Here is a 17,638-nt window from a genome sequence, read left to right as displayed (position 1 = left end):
GCTAAACAAATGTGATGGTTCTTGGTTGGTCTTATTCAAAATCAGCAGTAAACCTATGCTCCCCAAAAAAATGGGAAAATCAATGCTGCAGTTCTATGAGCACCTCTTGCTACAAGTTGTCAAGAACCTGAGGGAACTAACAGACGTCTTCACCAAGTCCCTGGGGACTTCTGCTTACTGCTGGCCTCCAGCCCTACTTTCCAGGATGTCTGGTTCTTTTACAAGTCACCTTTAGAAAGACTTTTCAGATCCATCATGGAAAAACAGTGGTCAGCTATATGAAGGGTGGGAAAAATTCTGGTGCTCTAGTTGGTAACAAAACACACTGTGATTTCAAGTGAGATAAGATTTCACCTGATAGCTTTTAAATCTACAGGCATTAAGTTTGTTTCCCTGTCTACAAGCCCTATCAACACTAATAGTGAGCCTACACTTTGGCAATCAGGGGAGCTGCTCATTTCCTTCAGTCACTCTTATCTGCTGCCAGCACTTTCCAGAATAACAAAGAATACAGGTTAACTTATGTTTTACTTCTTTATAGTTTCAATAGGAAAGATCACTCATACTTTTTTTTATATATCCATGTGCAGCAATATCAAGTTTGATTAGGTTTTCTCACAACCACATGTTGGAAGTAACTCTTCTCTGTGCCTGTGAGGGTACTTCTACCGTCTAGCTGTTGATCAAACTAGCTGTTGAGCAAAAGCAACAAATGAAAAGTGTGTACCTGCAAGATATTCCCCCCCCCCCCCCCAAATAACAAAATAACACTGTGTTGTTGGGGTACAGTAGAAGCTCATAATTTCCCAATAAAAGTAACTGATGTGGAAGTGATTTGGTCCCTCCAAATTTTAGAAAACTCTTTGAAGCTGAAATGTGTAGGTTCAAGCTCTCCTGAAAACCCATACTGGGGAAACATCATAATGATTTTTCGCAGAGGACGTGAACTATAGTTGAGCACAGATGTATGTGACAATTTCTCTTATAGGGGAAGCCTGAAATCAAGGCTCATGTAAAGACCACAGATTTTTTTCAGATATGACAGCTGTCCTGTCTTAGGGTTGCAGTGAGTGAATTACTCATATAAAGGGCCTGCAGCATCTCTGTGGAGTGACAACAAAGAGGCTGGAGCATAGCATAAATAAAATGATTTTTCTTTGACTGAGTCCATCCTATAACTGCATTTCTTGGGTGCAAAAGTACAGTCTTAACATCACGGAAACTTGTTCTGGATCAAAATCAAAACTGGTCACTTCCCCTTTCACCACTATGAAGTTCCAAATTAATAATAATAATAGTGATTTAGATTTAGTCACTGTTATTTTTTCGTGTTTCCTGCTGTCAGGCCCAGGTAGCTCTACTGTTAATGGAGGAACTGTCATTATATGTACAATGTTTTGCTGTACTCTGCCTTAACGTACTGTAAGTGCTCTGCTTTCCGAAGAGCGAAGCAGCCAGTTTGGCCTCAATTCAATGTGGCCATATACACATACACTTTCCTAGTGGGTTTTGCTTTCACAGCTTGTCTACATGGGGAAGTTAGATTAGCGTATGAATTTACAACACACTAGCTACCGCCTATGGTTGAAGCACAGGCTACACTGAAACCCATGAGCTACAACTTTCTGTTCACCTTTCTGGCTGGCAGGAAAAGTTAAAATTAGAAATAGCTGCAGGAAAACTGCCCCATTGTATTCCTGTCCTTTCAGGATAGTACAGAAGATGGCTTAGGCTCTTGTTGAGATCCTGTGTTGTTCCCCTTTCTTCAGGAAATTCAAGTTATAGTTATAAATGTCTAAGTTATAGTTATAATTTTTTTTTTAAAGATTTATAAATGGTGTTGAAGATAGCAGTGAAAATAAGCAAAGGTACAGTTCCTGCCTTCCTACTTTTATGAAAAAATGTGACAGTTGCATTGCTCTGAGGCCTGTGTTCTCTGTAGAAATGGCATGGTAAGTACTACAAGGACTCAGCCATTCTACAATACGCATATCAATGGATATGTGCCTCGCTCATGTAATATGAAAACAAAATCAGATATTCACTTCGGAAATTTAAATAACTTTTTTTTTTCTATTTAGTGCACTCATTGTCTGAGATGACAAATCAGAAACCACATTACATCCTATTCATGCTACAGTCCACCTATGAAAATCTAGGAATGCATGGCTGAAGAACCAGTACCATTTACCAGCAACTTCTGGTCCATTTTTTAGCCTCTGTAAAACCATGAAAGTGAGGAAGAGATGCACAGAATCACAGAATGATTTGGATTGGAAGGGACCTTAAATTCCAACTTCACCACCATTTTCAGGGACACCTCCCACCAGACCAGGTTGCCCAAAGATCCATCCAATCTGACCTTGAACACCTCCAAGGATGGGGCATCCACAGCTTCCCTGGGCAACCTGTTCCAGTGCTTTGCCAGCCTCTGAGTAAAGATGTTCTTCCTAATATCTAACCTAAATCTACCCTTTCGTAGTTTAAAGCCATTCCCACTTGTCCTATCACTCCACTCCCTGACAAAGAGTCCCTCCCCAGATTTCCTGTAGACCTCCTTTAGGTACTGGAAGGCATCTATAAGGTCTCCCCGGAGTCTTCTCCAAGCAGAACAACCCCAACTCCCCCAGCCTGTCCTCATAGGAGAGGTGCTCCAGCCCTCTGAACATCCTCATGGCCCTCCTTTGGACTTGCTCCAATGTGTACAACCCCTTCTAAAAATCTGTACTTATACCTTGCACAAATGGCAGAAGCAGCAGCATCTCTTGAAGAGCTGTTTCTGGAAAGCTATAGGCTCAATATACAGCACCAGTGTAAATGGTCTTGTTACATTCAAATTGCTCAGTCCTGCATTTCAGTTATCACAAGCTGCCTGTATGTTGAATTGGTGGTGTGATTTCAAGAAGCCATCGATTTTCAGGGAAGGATGGTCTCACTCTGGTATTATACCTTTTTTATTATAACTTCTCTAGGTTTTTAGAAGTGTGTGGCTTTGTCTCAACTTCTTTCCCCTTTTCAGCCTTTGATTCTCAGTCATGGGTAGCTAATGGGGAAAAAATGTCTAAATTCCTTAGCACAGCTGAGGTATCATACACTCAAAAAACTGGCAAAACTTCTCATCTCTCAGAGATGAAGGAAGGGACAACTGGAAGGAACAAGATCGTTTCAGAGAAGGAAAAAGGGCACTTCTGTACCAGAAACTGCTTATTAAAAAACAAAACAAAACAAAACAAAAAAACACAACCAACCAAACAAACAAAAAAAACCCTCCCAAAATACTTTCTGCAAAATAAGTGATAAACTATGGTTAGATGGCTTTAGGCTAGGCAAAGAGAATAGATGAAAGATGGGCTAGTTCTGCCACTGCAGACGGTAAATCTGTGGGATGTGTATTATCTACCCCAGTGGTGGAATGAGCTCTCCCAGGCACTCAAATTCTTGAGAACTACCACTGATGGCCACTGAAAAGTTGATTGTAGCAAGTTTGTTTGGAATCAAGAGTGCTTACCAACAGTTGAAGGACATTACAGTCAGTTGCTATGTCTAGGGTAGACAATGCCTGAAAACAACCCTGGCTGTCTGGAGTGAGCTGTTCTGTGTTTGTTAGTTTTGTCTTTAGTTACTACCTCTTTTATATGCCTTTTGTGTATTGTTCATTTGGAAGTTGAGTACTTTGCTTACTCTGTCAGCTTTTTGTTCACCCCATTAGAGGGTCACCCATGTAAAGCTTTGAAGGTTTGACTCACAGGCATGGAACAAAATTTGTTTCAGGTGATAATGTTTCCCAGTAGGTGAGTGTTTGGACTGTTGGAAAAGTAGTTTATTATAAGAACATAAAACTACTTTCCAGGATGAACAAGGGATTTTTTTATTATTATTATTATTATTTTATTTTTCCTTTGCAGTGCAGAGTTAGTAAGCAATAGCCTGAGGGGGTCAACTCTAAATCAGGCTGGATAATTCCTTGTTTTCATTTAGGTATTGAGACAGGGAATGAGATAAAGGATGGTGATTCCTAGGTCTTAGCTAGCACAACTGTATGTTAACAACCCAAAGATAAGGGAGTAAAAGACTGTATGCATAGATAATGGAACCAGAAAGAACAGGCTTGTCTGCTGAAGTCTGTCAAAAAAAGGAAGGGTCAGGAATTTAGCAGAGAGGAAGACTTCTGGCCTTCATCAAAAGACCACCAGAGTACACCGGAGGACCACCCAAGGACTCCGGTACGTGTGTGAATAGGGTCGGGAACCTATGTAACCTATGTTAACAAGTCTTTGGAAACCTGATGAATATGCAAGAGACTTACGGGAAATTAAATGAATATGTATTGATCCCACTAATATAAGCACACTGCCAGTAACTCCTGGTGTGTGTGTGTTAGGTGGAGCGATCCCCCACACACCCAGTGCCATAATAAAGAATACCTGCTTAATAACTTTGGTTACTGAGTTTTCACTGTGTCAGTTTGGTGACCCAGATGGGACACTCTCTGTCCAGCTGTGGGAGCCGCTGAAACATGGGACTCTCTAGGTGTGCCCTGGGAGATTCTCAGAGGCACTCCTCGCTTCAGCTGGCTCACCGCAGAGACAGACAAGGACCATCTTTTGCAAAGGTATTCTTTTTGGAATTTTGTTTGGTTGGTATACTGTTGTTTTGGAAGGTACCCATAAAGTGTAGAAGATGTTGTATGCTGGGTGCTGTACTACTAGTCACTGGGTATCCATGTGATTTGGTCAGTACTTTGTTTTCATTTTGGATTTGTTCTGGCACTTTGACTTTGGATGTGTTCTTGACATTGAATAATGGATCACAATTTAAACTGGGAAATCTGTTATAATAAGTGATACTATTTGTAGTAGTGACTGCTGTTTTATGTTGCTAGAGTGAAAGGTGTAAGAGGCCTCTTTGTGTGATTGCATGATTGTGCTGTGTGAGTGAGACGCAGCATCGCTGCGAAGCAAGTATGGAGTCCTGATCCACAGTTCCGCTATTCCACGAAAAATACAGCCGGAGACAGACAAAGTGTAAGAGATTGAGAAAAGGCATCATAATGGGAAGAATTTTGAGTACTATTGATAAAAAGACCCCTCTGGGTTGTATCTTGGCCTATTGGAAAGACATTGGTGGGCCACCTGGAAGAAATGTTAATCGTAAGACCTTAATTAAGTATTGTAACCACTGGTGGAATTAACAGAGAGAAAAATAAATAAATAAATAAAAAATCAGGACCCAGACTGGGGAGACATTGATCTAATATTGGGGGAGATTATGAAAACAGAAAAGCAGCTAATTTTTAAAACAGCCTGAGTTCATGTATGAGCTCAGATTGCCAATGTGACTGCTCAGGAAACTGTATAGACAATTGCATTCCCCTGACCAACCCCCACTGAGACCCTAATCACCCCGTAAATTATGAACGGTTATGTAAATACCAAAATCTCATTAAATTGGGAATGGAGAACCGGTTCCAAAAGCTCTAAATTATTCAAACCTGTATAGTATCCAACAAGGTCCAAAAGGAACCCCTATGGAATTTTTGGACCAACTTTGAAATGCAATGAAAAAAAAAAAAAGCAATTTGGACCTGGCTTCGGAAGACAAATAGAGGCAATTGGCGAGCCTCTTTCTAGGGCAATCAGCCTGATAGCAAAAAGAAATTACAGAAATTGGAGGGACAAGAATTAGGAAACCCAGAAAGGTTATTGAATGCAGCGTGGCAAGCACTTAGGAATAGGGAAGACGCGAAGGATGGAAGTTATCTAAGGTGATAGTCATGGCAAACAGTGGCTGCACTAGAACAGAAAGAAAGAAGGAGGTGGGCAAAGGGGGAACTGAAAAAGGTAAAGAAAGGACTTTATGAGGGTTTAGAGGACAGAACCAGTGTGCATACTGCAAGAAGGACATTGGGAAAAAGAAAGAAAGAAAGAAAGAAAGAAAGAAAGAAAGAAAGAAAGAAAGAAGGATTACCTTAGGTTGCAGGATAAGCTTGCAACACTCAGAGCAGGAATGATGGGGACCTGGGGCATCTACCCTAGCAGGTCTGTGGGAAATCAGTCAGAAAGTATGTGGAGTATGTTAGACACAGAGATGAAGTGAGAAAAGGAAAATGCAGAATGAGGTGAAAGTCATGTAGACTGAAGATAAAGGAGGTATAATTGGGAGACAAGAAGATCAAAAAACAACAGGTGCAGTCCGGCCTGTTGCTCATCAGTACACATAAGGGAGATATGGCTGCTGTGCTACTGCCTTGTGAACAATAATAACGGCTAACAAGCAAACTTTGCCAAGTTGTGTGATAAAAGCATGTAGATACGCTAAGCCTATATAAGTAGATGGGTTAGACAATAAAGTGCTTCAGCTACACACCAGCCTGGAGTCGTGTCGTTCGTTCCCTTCAAATGGTGACCCTGACGTGATACGGATAGATAAGGACAGACAACGCAGGCATAGCATCCTAAGGGAACCCCGCTGAACGAATCAAGCTGACAGCTGGACTGCAGCTTCCCCATCCGGATCCACGCCTACCCCCCCAAAAATGGGGGCAAATCTATCGGCCGGGCTAGAGGCAATAGTGAAATTGATAAGCAAACTCTTAGAAAGAAGAGGAACAAAATATGACTCCTATAAGCTGAAACTACTGTTAAAGTTTTTACAAAAAAATGGTGCCTCGTCAATATTTTCAGTGGTGTTTGATTTACAAACTTGGGAAAATGCTGGGACAACTCTATGGGATGCTGTCTCTGGGGGAGATATAACAGCTGCTGAGGTGATGACTACCTGGCGCTTCGCAACTGAGACACTGAGATCATGGCAAGTGGAAAAAAGGGCCGCACAGGCTACGCAGGCGGGCGAAATAAAAAGCGGTGACTGCGTACCGCCAGAAAAAGCAAACCTGACAGACTTGGGAATAGAGGCAGAGACGATATCCCAACCCATAGTGGCCACTCTGCGCTCGATGCAATTGCGGCTATCACCGCTGTCAGCTCTGGGCGCCCGCTTGCCCACCCTGCTGCCGGCTGCTGCGTTTCTCCGGTTTGAGCGCCCACCCACCCGCCCGCACCGGGTGCTGCCATGTTCCACTTGCTGCTGCGCCCGGGCCCGCTGCCCCGTGGGCCCCTACTCACCGCCGCCCGCCGCCGCCACAGCTGCTGTCCCCCCACCGCCCCCCACCCCCGGGCCAGCCCCCCATCAGCCCGCCGGCCCCTCTGCTGGCGCTACGGGCCGCCGCCGGCAGCTCGGCCAAGGATGTGAGTGGATTCCCTGAAAAGGTAGCCACAGATCTCAGCAGTGAACACAAGAAACGCAATAAATCCCAGCAGCTGAAAGAAGTTTTCAAAGAATGTGGTGCTGTAGGGGTTTCATTCCACGTTGGATTTTCATTGGTATCTCTAGGAATCTTCTACCTGGCTGTGTCAAGTGGTGTGCATATGACTTCAGTTCTCTTCAAACTTGGTTTCCGTGATTCATCGCTGCAATCTAAAAGGGCTGCTGGTACAGGCACATTTCTGTTGGCATATGCTATTCACAAATTGTTTGCTCCAGTACGAATCAGCATTACTATAGTTTCTGTGCCATTTATTGTCCCATACTGCTGGAAGATTGGTTTCCTTAAACCTCCTACCCCAAATCTGTGATAACTTCTTTAGGTTTTTACTCGCCCAATGTGGGGCTCAAGGAAGTTGAGATAAGGATGACAGCTGAGAGAAGCAACGGGCAAAACATGGATTGAATGTTTTTGTGAATGTAAAAGTTGTGAAGAATTCAAGAAAGTTGTAATTGTAAGGAATCTGTTTCATATTAGTGTGGTGAAGGGACGAGGGGTGGTGTGTGTGCAAATTGTCCACCTCGTCAGTGTAGTGATGATGTTATGTTTATTTTTGAGTGGGGAATTCTTTTTCTTTTTGATGTAAGTGAAGCTTGTGAAGACTGTGATAATTGTAAAGTAAGAGTATATTGTGATTATTCTTAAATATGCCTTCCAGAGAGGTGAGGGGTGGCATGTAGTGGGTTTACATATTGTTCTGACAAACAGCCCATGGAATTCACCAGTGTTTGTCATCAAGAAGAGCAGGAAATGGAGATTACTGCATGATTTGTGATGAATCAATGCAGTGATCAAGGACATTGCAGCCAAAAAAAAAAAAGAAAAGAAAAAAAGGAAAAAGAAAAGAAAATAAAAAAGGAAAAAAAAGAAAGAAAAAAAGGGAAAGAAAAATAAAAGAAAAAAAAGGAAAGAAAGAAAGAAAAAAAAAGGAAGGAAAAAACAAGAAATAAAAAAAGGAAAAAAGAAAAAAGGAAAACAAGGGGAAAAAAGAAAAAAAGGAAAAAAAAAGAAAGAAAGAAAAAAGAAGAAAAAAAGGAAATAGAAAAATGGGAAAGAAAAAAAAAGAGGGAAAAAGAGAAAAAAAAGGAAAAAAGAAAGAAAAAAAGAAAGGAAAGAGAAAAAAAAGAAAAAAGGGAATGAAAGAAAAAAGAAAGAAAGAGGAAAAAAGAAAGAAAAAGAAAAAAGGAAAGAAAAAATAGAAAAAAATAGAAAAGGAAAGGAAAAAAGAAAGAAACAAAGGAAAAAAGAGAAAAAATGAAAAAAAGAAAGAAAAAAATAAATAAAAAAGAAAAAATAAGGGAAAGAAAAGAAAAAATAGAAAAAAATGAAAAAATTGAAAAAAAAAGAAAAAAAATGAAAAAAAAAGAAAATAAAAAAGGAAACAAACAAACTAGTACCTTTGCATAGTGGATCGGACTTGCAATATGCTGTAGGTGTTGCTCAACTCATTGAAAGGGCACATTTGAGTCACATGCCAAAATAAAACTTCTTTCTAAAATTTAAGGAGCTGTTATTTTTGGTAGAGCAGTGAGTGCACCTGTATTGTATTATTCACATGCAGAACCACACCATGTTACCTGGTATTTTTGCAGAGGGTAACGCACACGCTGACCAGTTAACTAATATGACCCTGACTGCCCTGGTGCCTAAGGTGCTGGAGCAAGCACAGTTATCCCATGCCTTTTTTTTCCATCAAGCTGCCAAAGTCTTGGCAAAACAATTCGCTACATCGATCACTGACGCCAAATTGATCGTCCAAACATGTCCTGACTGTCAACAACATGTTTTGACCTCGTCTTTAACAGTAAACCATAGAGGTCTACAGTCCTTACAGTGATGGCAGACCGACGTAACGCATATTCCAGAATTTGGTCGCTTGAAATATGTTCACATATCGGTAGATACTTTCTCTCTTGCTATTTGGGCGACAGCTGCAGTGGGTAAAACTAGTCGCCACATCCAGGTTCACTTCCATGTTGCTTTTCCAGTGCTAGGCACCCCAAAGGAAATAAAAATTGACAATGGCCCCGCCTATTCACTATCGACTCCCTTCAAACCTTTTTTCAAACTTGGGGTAACTGACACATCACAGGAATTCCACATTCTCCCACGGTTCAAGCCATTGTTGAGCTCACACATCGTACCTTGAAAGCACTGCTAAATAAACAAAAAGGGGGAGACACCTAGGAAACACCACAGAACAGGTTGGGAAAGGCACTTTACATAATGAATCACCTAGCATTACCATTTCCTCACAAAGAGGTACTGCACATAGTACACACTAGAAAAGTATGAATTCCGCGTTGTCATGGGTGCCACAATCAGAGCAGGCCTTAGTGATGGTAAAAAAAATAAAAATAAAAATAAAAAAAATTAAAGGTCTTTGGGAGGGACCCCAGCCTCTGATAACTTGGGGTCGAGGGTATGCTTGTGTCTCCACAGGTCACGGACCAAGATGGGTACCAGCACGGGGGTAAGGCCATGGTTGGCCTCCTCCTCACAATTGCCGCTGTCATCAGTTATTGCCAGCCCTGGGTCTCCATCCAAACATGCCGCAACATCGGGGTCACCCTCGCCAACATGACAGGACAAGAAGCGATGTGCCTGTCCCTGGCTAGTGCTAACGACCCGTTTACGACATGTCTGGTGGGGATCCTGGCAGATAACAAAGACTGGACTGTCTCCTTGCCGCGAGTGCCCCTAGAGCCACAGGAATTAGATATCCTGGGAAGTGTAACGGCCATATCATGTGTAAGGTTCAATTACATGGGCAAAAACCAAACCAAAGCACCATCTCTAGTGCTTAGTGGCTTGTTGACTGATGTAGATTCTAGTAGGCATGCTATTTTACAATCATAATTCTGCATGTGACTTTCACCCTGTTGCTAGTTGTACCATGCTTGTTTCAATGCTTAGAAAGAATGCTTTTGTGCTCAATGCAATCAGCTTGGCTGTTAGAAATAAAAAGAGGGGGAATTGTGGGAAATTGGTCAGAAAGTATGTGAAGTATGTTAGACACAGAGATGAAGTGAGAAAAGGAAAATGCAGAATGAGGCGAAAGTCATGTAGACTGAAGATAAAGGAGATATAATTGGGAGACAAGAAGATCAAAAAGCAACAGGTGCAGTCCGGCCTGTTGCTCATCAGTACACATAAGGGAGATATGGCTGCTGTGCAACCGCCTTGTGAACAATAATAACGGCTAACAAGCAAACTTTGCCAAGTTGTGTGATAAAAGCATGTAGATATGCTAAGCCTATATAAGTAGATGGGTTAGACAATAAAGTGCTTCAGCTACACACCAGCCTGGAGTCGTGTCGTTTGTTCCCTTCACAGGTCCACTGGCTGAAATAAAGCTAGGGAACAAAGAGAGAGACTTGGATTTTTTTCTTGGTTACGGGAGCTTCTTTCTTTGATTCTAGAAAAGTACTGAGTCTCTAAATGTAATAGGAGCAACTGGCCAACAGGAAAAAGTTTTTTTTTTTTTGCAATGCTTGAAATTTAAATTGGGAAAAAGTAATTGGAATACATCAATTTTTATACTTACCCAATTTGCCAAGGCCTTTATTAAGAAGGGACTTGCTGGAAAAATTGAATGCAAAAATTTCTTTTGAACAAGGGAAAATAGAAATAAAAATAACATATTAAACTTTATCCTTGGCGAGTCCAAATGAAGCTCCAGACAGGACTCCCTGAATGGATGCAATTATGAACCAAGTGTATCCGGGATTTTGGGCTACAGGAATACCCAGGAGAGCAAAGAATGTAGTACCTGAAAAAAAAAATTGATTTAAAGGAAAATGCTCCCAAGGTATGCCAAAAGTGCAATACCCACTAAAGGTGAAAGACAGAAGGGGAATGGAAGGAATAATCAATAACTTTATTAAATATGGACTATTAGTAGAATGTGAGTCAGAATATAATACTCTATATAGGCCCAGTTAGAAAGGCAGATGGAACCTATCGTATAGTTCAGGATTTAAGGGCCATCAATAGGATCACAAAATATTTATACCCTGTAGTAGCCAACCCCTATAACTTTTTGACAAAATTAGAAAACAGTCAAGTTTGGTTCACGGTACTAGATTTAAAGTATGCCTTTTTCTGCCTGCCTGTGGTGACTGAAAGCCAGAAACTCTTTGCCTTTGAATGGGAAAATCCTAATAGAGGATGAAAAACTCAACTTACTTGGACTGTGTTACTACAGGGGTTCAAGAATAGCCCCCACCATATTCAGGAACCAACGAGCCTGTGATCTTGAATCTTGGAAAACCCCTTCAGGAAAAGGGGACACTGCTGCAATACGTAGATGACCTGTTGATAGCTACCGAAGAAGAAAAAGAATGTATAGAATGGACTATTATATTACTATTTTTTTTTTTTGGCACTAATACTGTGAACCCAGCCTCTTTCCTTAGTAACAGAGTTTCCAGATCACCCTGTTGAATAAAGCACCTTCATATAATCACATTGTGGTTATGTGTCTGCTACGCTAACATTTTGGTGACCCAGATGGGACAGCGTGGGCACTGCTGAGGCGGATCGTGTCTCGATTACGCTCCAGCCGGCACCGAGGAGTTTCTCGGGGAGCCATCGACCCATGACCGACTTCCGCTGCTCACAACGTATCACTGGATAGGTAAGCAAAGGTGCTTTCTGGTTTTCGGTACCGATTTGGTTTGGAAAGCCTGCAGGTCAGACGCGGCGAAAGCCACGCTCGGTTGGGCAGGGAGCTCCCGGGGTAAGCCTAGGCGCTGTCCGTCAGACGGAGTGAAAGCTCCGCAGGTTCAGCATTGGTGTTTGGTACTGGTAATTGTGTGGGTTTGTGTCGAAAGGGGGGTCGGCACGATATCGGGTAAAGCACACCGCTGTTCCGACAGCCTTTAGGGTAGTGTGCTGCCGCTTAGGCGGCACCTCGTTGCTTCGGCAACCCTTGCTGCTATAAGTGATTTTCAAATTTTTGTTACTGTAATTACTGTCATAAGATTGTTATGAAAGCGCTAAAGAAGATTTTGGGTCAGGATGCTCCCATTCCACGGACATCCCCACTCGGGTGCTTATTAGCACATTGGAAAGAGGGTGGTTTTGGTCAAGAAATGCGGAAAGGGAAATTGATTGACTATTTTAACGTCTAGTGGCCACAGTATGAGTTAGAGGACCAAGAGACTTGGCCCGAGAATGGGACACTGCAGTACAATACAATTTTACAGTTAATGCTATTTTGTAAAAGGGAAGGAAAGTATGATAAGCTTCCGTATGTAGAATTGTTCTTTTATCTGTGCCGAAAACCTGAATGGCAGCATGCCTGCGGAATAATGGTATTTAATACCCCAAATGAGAATCGTTGCTGTGCGTGTACTAAGGAGGGACGTTGCATACAGCATCAGGCAATAGAAAATAGTAACCATAATCGAGAAATGAATGGTGGAAATGTAGATTTGGAAATTGCGCCGTTAGCCCCGGGGGAACCGGCAGAGGAGGAAGAGGAAAATGAGGGAGAGTCCCCGACTTTAGCCTCTCCTGTCTCACGTAGAACTCGACAACGGCAGAGAGTAGGAGGGACTATGGACGAACAGGGAAGAAAGATAATTGCACCCCTCAGGCAAGGAGTAGGAACGGAAGGACCGGTATATGTTAAGGTACCTTTTTCGGCTGGAGATTTAGTAATTTGGGTAGGAAAGGCAGCCGGAACTTATAGGGAAAACCCAGACAAAGTTGCAAGAGTGGTGAAAATGATAATTAAAACTCAGAATCCGGATTGGGATGATTTACAGGTAATTTTAGATACCCTAATGGATTCAATGGAAAAAGATATGGTTTTGCGGGCAGCCAGGGAAAGAGCTCAAGAAGATATACGAAATAGGCTAGTACCCGGAAATCTAGACCAGAATTTCCCCACTGAAGATCCCCAGTGGGATTATAATACAGGGGACGGAATAAGGAGGCTAAAGAGGTATCAGGACTGGGTCCAGATCGGGGTACAAAATGCTATGCCCAGAACTATAAATTGGTCAAAATTATACAATGTTAGGCAAGAAAGGGCGGAATCACCATCTGCCTTTCTGGAAAGATTAAAAGAAACAGCCAAAAAGTACACAGATTTGGATGTGGAAACTGAACAAGCTAAGACCCAGCTAGCTCTTATTTTCTTAGGACAGGCCCAGGAGGACATTAGGAAGAAATTGCAGAAACTGGAAGGTGCAGATTTGAGAAATCTGGATAGACTGTTGGAAATTGCTTGGAAAGTATATAACAATAGAGAAAAGGAAACAGCAAAAAGGCAACAACAGAATTTATTGGCAGTAATCCAAGGAAAGGAACGTGTGGGATTAAGAGGAAGAGGTCGAGGGAATATGAACAGCCGAGGTAGAGGAGCAGAGAGAGGTTATCCAGGTTTGGGAGGAAATCGGCTGGGTCTTAACCAATGTGCCCATTGTAAAAGGGAAGGTCACTGGAGAAATGAATGTCCTCTTCGAGAACAGTCAATGATTGGTAGAGGGAATCCATTCAGAAATCAGGAAACAGCTAAGGCAATGGTCCTAGGGGATTATAGTAGCTGACTAGAAAACCAGGGAAAAACAGGAGAGCCCCTAGTGACAATTCATATAGGAAATAGGGAAGTGAAGTTTCTAGTTGATACAGGGGCAACGTACTCAGTACTTAATAGATTAGACAGCAAAATAGGGGAAAGAAATACAACTATCGTAGGTGCCACCGGGAAGGAGGAAATACGGCCATTCTTACAACCCCTCGATTTACGGTTTGGAGGTAAAGAGATTACGCATGAATTTTTATACATAACAGAATGCCCTATCCGTCTGCTGGGGCGAGACTTATTGACTAAATTAAATGCTACTATAACATTTGAGGATGGAGAACTAATCATGAAAATCCCGGAATCAAAAATAGGACAGATACTAATGATTAAAGAAAAAGCTGTCCCCCACATTCCGAAGGAAGTGGAAAATGCAGTAATACCTACAGTTTGGGAAATAGATGTTCCTGGGAAATCTAAAGTGGCTCACCCAGTAAAAATTGAGCTTAAGGAAGGGGCGTGACCAGTACGGATTAAGCAGTATCCATTAAAATTGGAAGCTAGGCTAGGAACAGTAAAGATTATAGATAAGTGTCTTAATTATCATATCCTGGAAGAATGTAAATCCAAATATAACACTCCAATCTTCCCGGTAAAGAAACCCAACGGGGAATACAGGCTGGTACAAGATCTTAGAGCAATAAATGAAATAACGAAAGACATTCACCCGGTGGTGGCCAATCCTTATACGTTACTAACGACCATAAAAGAAAAATATAAATGGTTTACACTGATTGATTTGAAGGATGCTTTCTTTTGTATACCCATTGATGACAATAGTAGGAAGCTTTTCACCTTAGAATGGGAGAACCCACGAACAGGACGGAAAATGCAATTAACTTGGACCAGACTACCCCAAGGATTTAAGAATAGCCCAACCCTTTTTGGAGGCCAGCTTGCCAAGGAGATAGAGAATTGGACCAATCAAGGACAAATCCAGGTACCAAGAAGGCGGTATCTGTTATTGCAATACGTGGATGATATACTTATAGCTACTGAAGAAGAATCAGAATGTATTCAGGTAACTATTGATATTCTAAATCAGCTGGGGCTGAATGGGTATAAGGTCTCCAAACAAAAGGCACAAATTGCATGCACCACGGAAATATCCCAGGGACAAAGGAAATTGGGAATTAATTGGATTCAGGCCATTTGTGGAGTTCCGGAACCACGGAACCTACATGAATTACGAGCCTTCCTGGGTATGGCTGGGTGATGCAGACTGTTGGTAATGGACTATGGACTTATAGCAAAACCTCTCTATGAAGCACAGAAAGCCTGCACATTTACATGGGGAAAGTCGCAACAGGAGGCTTTTAAAAAATTAAAAGAAGCCTTAACGAAAGCGCCTGCCCTGGGTCTGCCAGATTTATCAAAGGACTTCCAACTGTTTGTACATGAGAGACAACGATTGGCATTAGGAGTATTGACTCAATGATTAGGGAGCTGGAAAAGACCAGTAGGATACTTTTCTAAACAGCTGGATGCGGTAAGTGCTGGGTGGCCCTCCTGTTTAAGAGCTGTGGCAGCTACCATTCTTTTAATGCAGGAAGCTAGAAAGCTTACGTTAGGAAAACGAATCGAAGTATTTGTACCACACATGGTAACTACGGTATTGGAACAAAAGGGGGGCCATTGGCTATCACCCAGCCGAATGATGAAATATCAAGCTATATTAACTGAACAAGATGATGTAATTTTGAAAACGACTAACCTATTAAATCCAGCAGTATTTTTAGGAACAACGACGGAAGAAGACCTCAATCATGACTGTGTGGAAATTATTGAACATACTTATGCCAGTAGAACGGATCTGAAGGATCAGCCGCTGATGGAACCAGATTGGGAACTTTTCACAGATGGAAGCAGCTTTGTGGACAATGGGACTCGTTACGCAGGATATGCGGTAACAACATCAAAAGTGGTGATTGAGGCAAATTCTCTTCCTCCAGGAACATCAGCTCAAGGGGCGGAGATAATTGCTCTGACTCGAGCTTTGGAATTAAGCGAGGGTAAGAACGTTAACATTTGGACAGACTCAAAATATGCGTTTGGGGTAGTTCATGTGCACGGAGCATTATGGAAGGAACGAGGAATGTTATCCTCACAAGGGACTAATATAAAATATCAAGAAGAAATATTGAAATTAATAACAGCCATGCAGAAACCCCAACAGGTGGCCATAATGCATTGTAAAGCTCACCAGGGAGGAACATCAGAGGTTGCGGAAGGAAATAGATTAGCAGACTCAACAGCTCGAAAGGTTGCACGGGAAATATGGAAGATGATGGCACTAATTCCGTCAAAGGTAGGCCTATCTTGCTCTAGATTGCCCAAGGATCCAAAGTATTCCCCAGAGGATGAACGGCTTGCCAATTTGATGAGGGCCCAGAAGAATTCTGATGGATGGTATGTAACAACAACAGGACAAGTTGTAGTGCCCCCAATAGTAATGCGAGAAATCCTACAGGAGAAGCATAATGAAAGCCACTGGGGAGCAGAAGCGATGGTGACTTATTTGAAACGAGGTGTCATCTCAGTACACATGTTGACAATGGCAAAATCTGTAATGTCAAAGTGCGAGCTCTGTCTAAAAAATAATCCAGTAGCAAGGAAACATGCCGAAATGGGTAGGACTAGAACTGGAATAGAGCCTGGGGATTATTGGCAAATTGACTTTGTAGAATTACCAAAAGCCCGTGGCTACAAATACTTATTAGTAGGGGTTGACACTTTTTCTGGATGGCCGGAGGCTCTTCCCTGTCGTACCAATCAGGCAAAAGTAACAGTAAGATGGTTATTACAGGAAATTATTCCTAGATTTGGTGTACCGTTAGGTATCTCCTCAGATAGGGGACCCCATTTTATTGCCAATGTGGTTAAAGAAGTTAGTAGGTTGTTAGGAATTACTTGGAATTTACATACTCCATGGAGACTGCAATCCAGCGGTCAGGTAGAAAGGATGAATCAAACTCTGAAAGGACAATTAAGCAAAATTTGTCAGGAAACTAAGATACAATGGCCGCAAGCCTTACCAATAGCTCTATTAAGGATCAGAATAAAGCCAAAGAGTGGGATGTCCATAAGCCCTTATGAGATATTATATGGGAAACCTTATGAATCCCCTGAACCAAATCCGAATATGCATGTTACTGGTAAACAGGATGTGTATAACTATGTTTTATCCCTTGGCAAGACTCTAGCCCGGCTACGCAGCATCCTGGCGTGGAATCGACCTTTGGGTTTGGAAAACCCGGTACACGACATACAGCCGGGGGACAAAGTCTACATTAAAAATTGGAATGAAGAACCTTTGAAGGAATGATGGGATGGACCGTATCAAGTACTACTGGTGACCTTCACCGCTGTTAAGGTAGAAGGGGTGGACGCTTGGATACATTATACTCGAGTGAAGTGAGTACCGAGACTTTGGGAAGCACAATCACTGGGCCCAACGAAGATAAAATTCCGAAGTATAATATGGCAGGATATTGGTACCAAGTCTTAGTAATGTTTTGGGTCTGGTGGGTATTAGTGTTTTGGGTTTGGTGGGTATCATTGTATTATAGTAAAACAGAGGCGACCTTTTTAGAGATACCCCAGAAAAAAAGGGAATAGAACTGAATATGTTGGGAATAATGCCACTCTAATTTGCACGGTCAGAAACGACTCCCCTGTGGATTTGTTAAAAGCCCGGGTTGTGTGGGAAAGGATCTGGG

At 42.1% G+C, this 17,638-nt stretch overlaps 1 protein-coding gene across 1 annotated transcript; it reads left to right on the top strand.

Annotated features, from left to right (window-relative positions):
* The first annotated feature begins 12,639 nt into the window (after positions 1–12,639).
* LOC118158076 (protein NYNRIN-like) lies at positions 12,640–17,244 on the top strand. Its single transcript, XM_035312640.1, is given in 2 exon segments — positions 12,640–13,816; positions 14,477–17,244. Coding segments are annotated over 2 exon segments (3,945 nt in total).
* The last annotated feature ends 394 nt before the right edge of the window (positions 17,245–17,638 follow it).

The sequence above is a fragment of the Oxyura jamaicensis genome (genome assembly GCF_011077185.1).
Source record: "Oxyura jamaicensis isolate SHBP4307 breed ruddy duck chromosome 18 unlocalized genomic scaffold, BPBGC_Ojam_1.0 oxy18_random_OJ71577, whole genome shotgun sequence".
Classification (NCBI taxonomy): Eukaryota; Metazoa; Chordata; class Aves; order Anseriformes; family Anatidae; genus Oxyura; species Oxyura jamaicensis.
The sequence above is the reverse complement of the archived record's forward strand: the minus strand, read 5'-3'. Positions and strand labels throughout refer to the sequence as shown.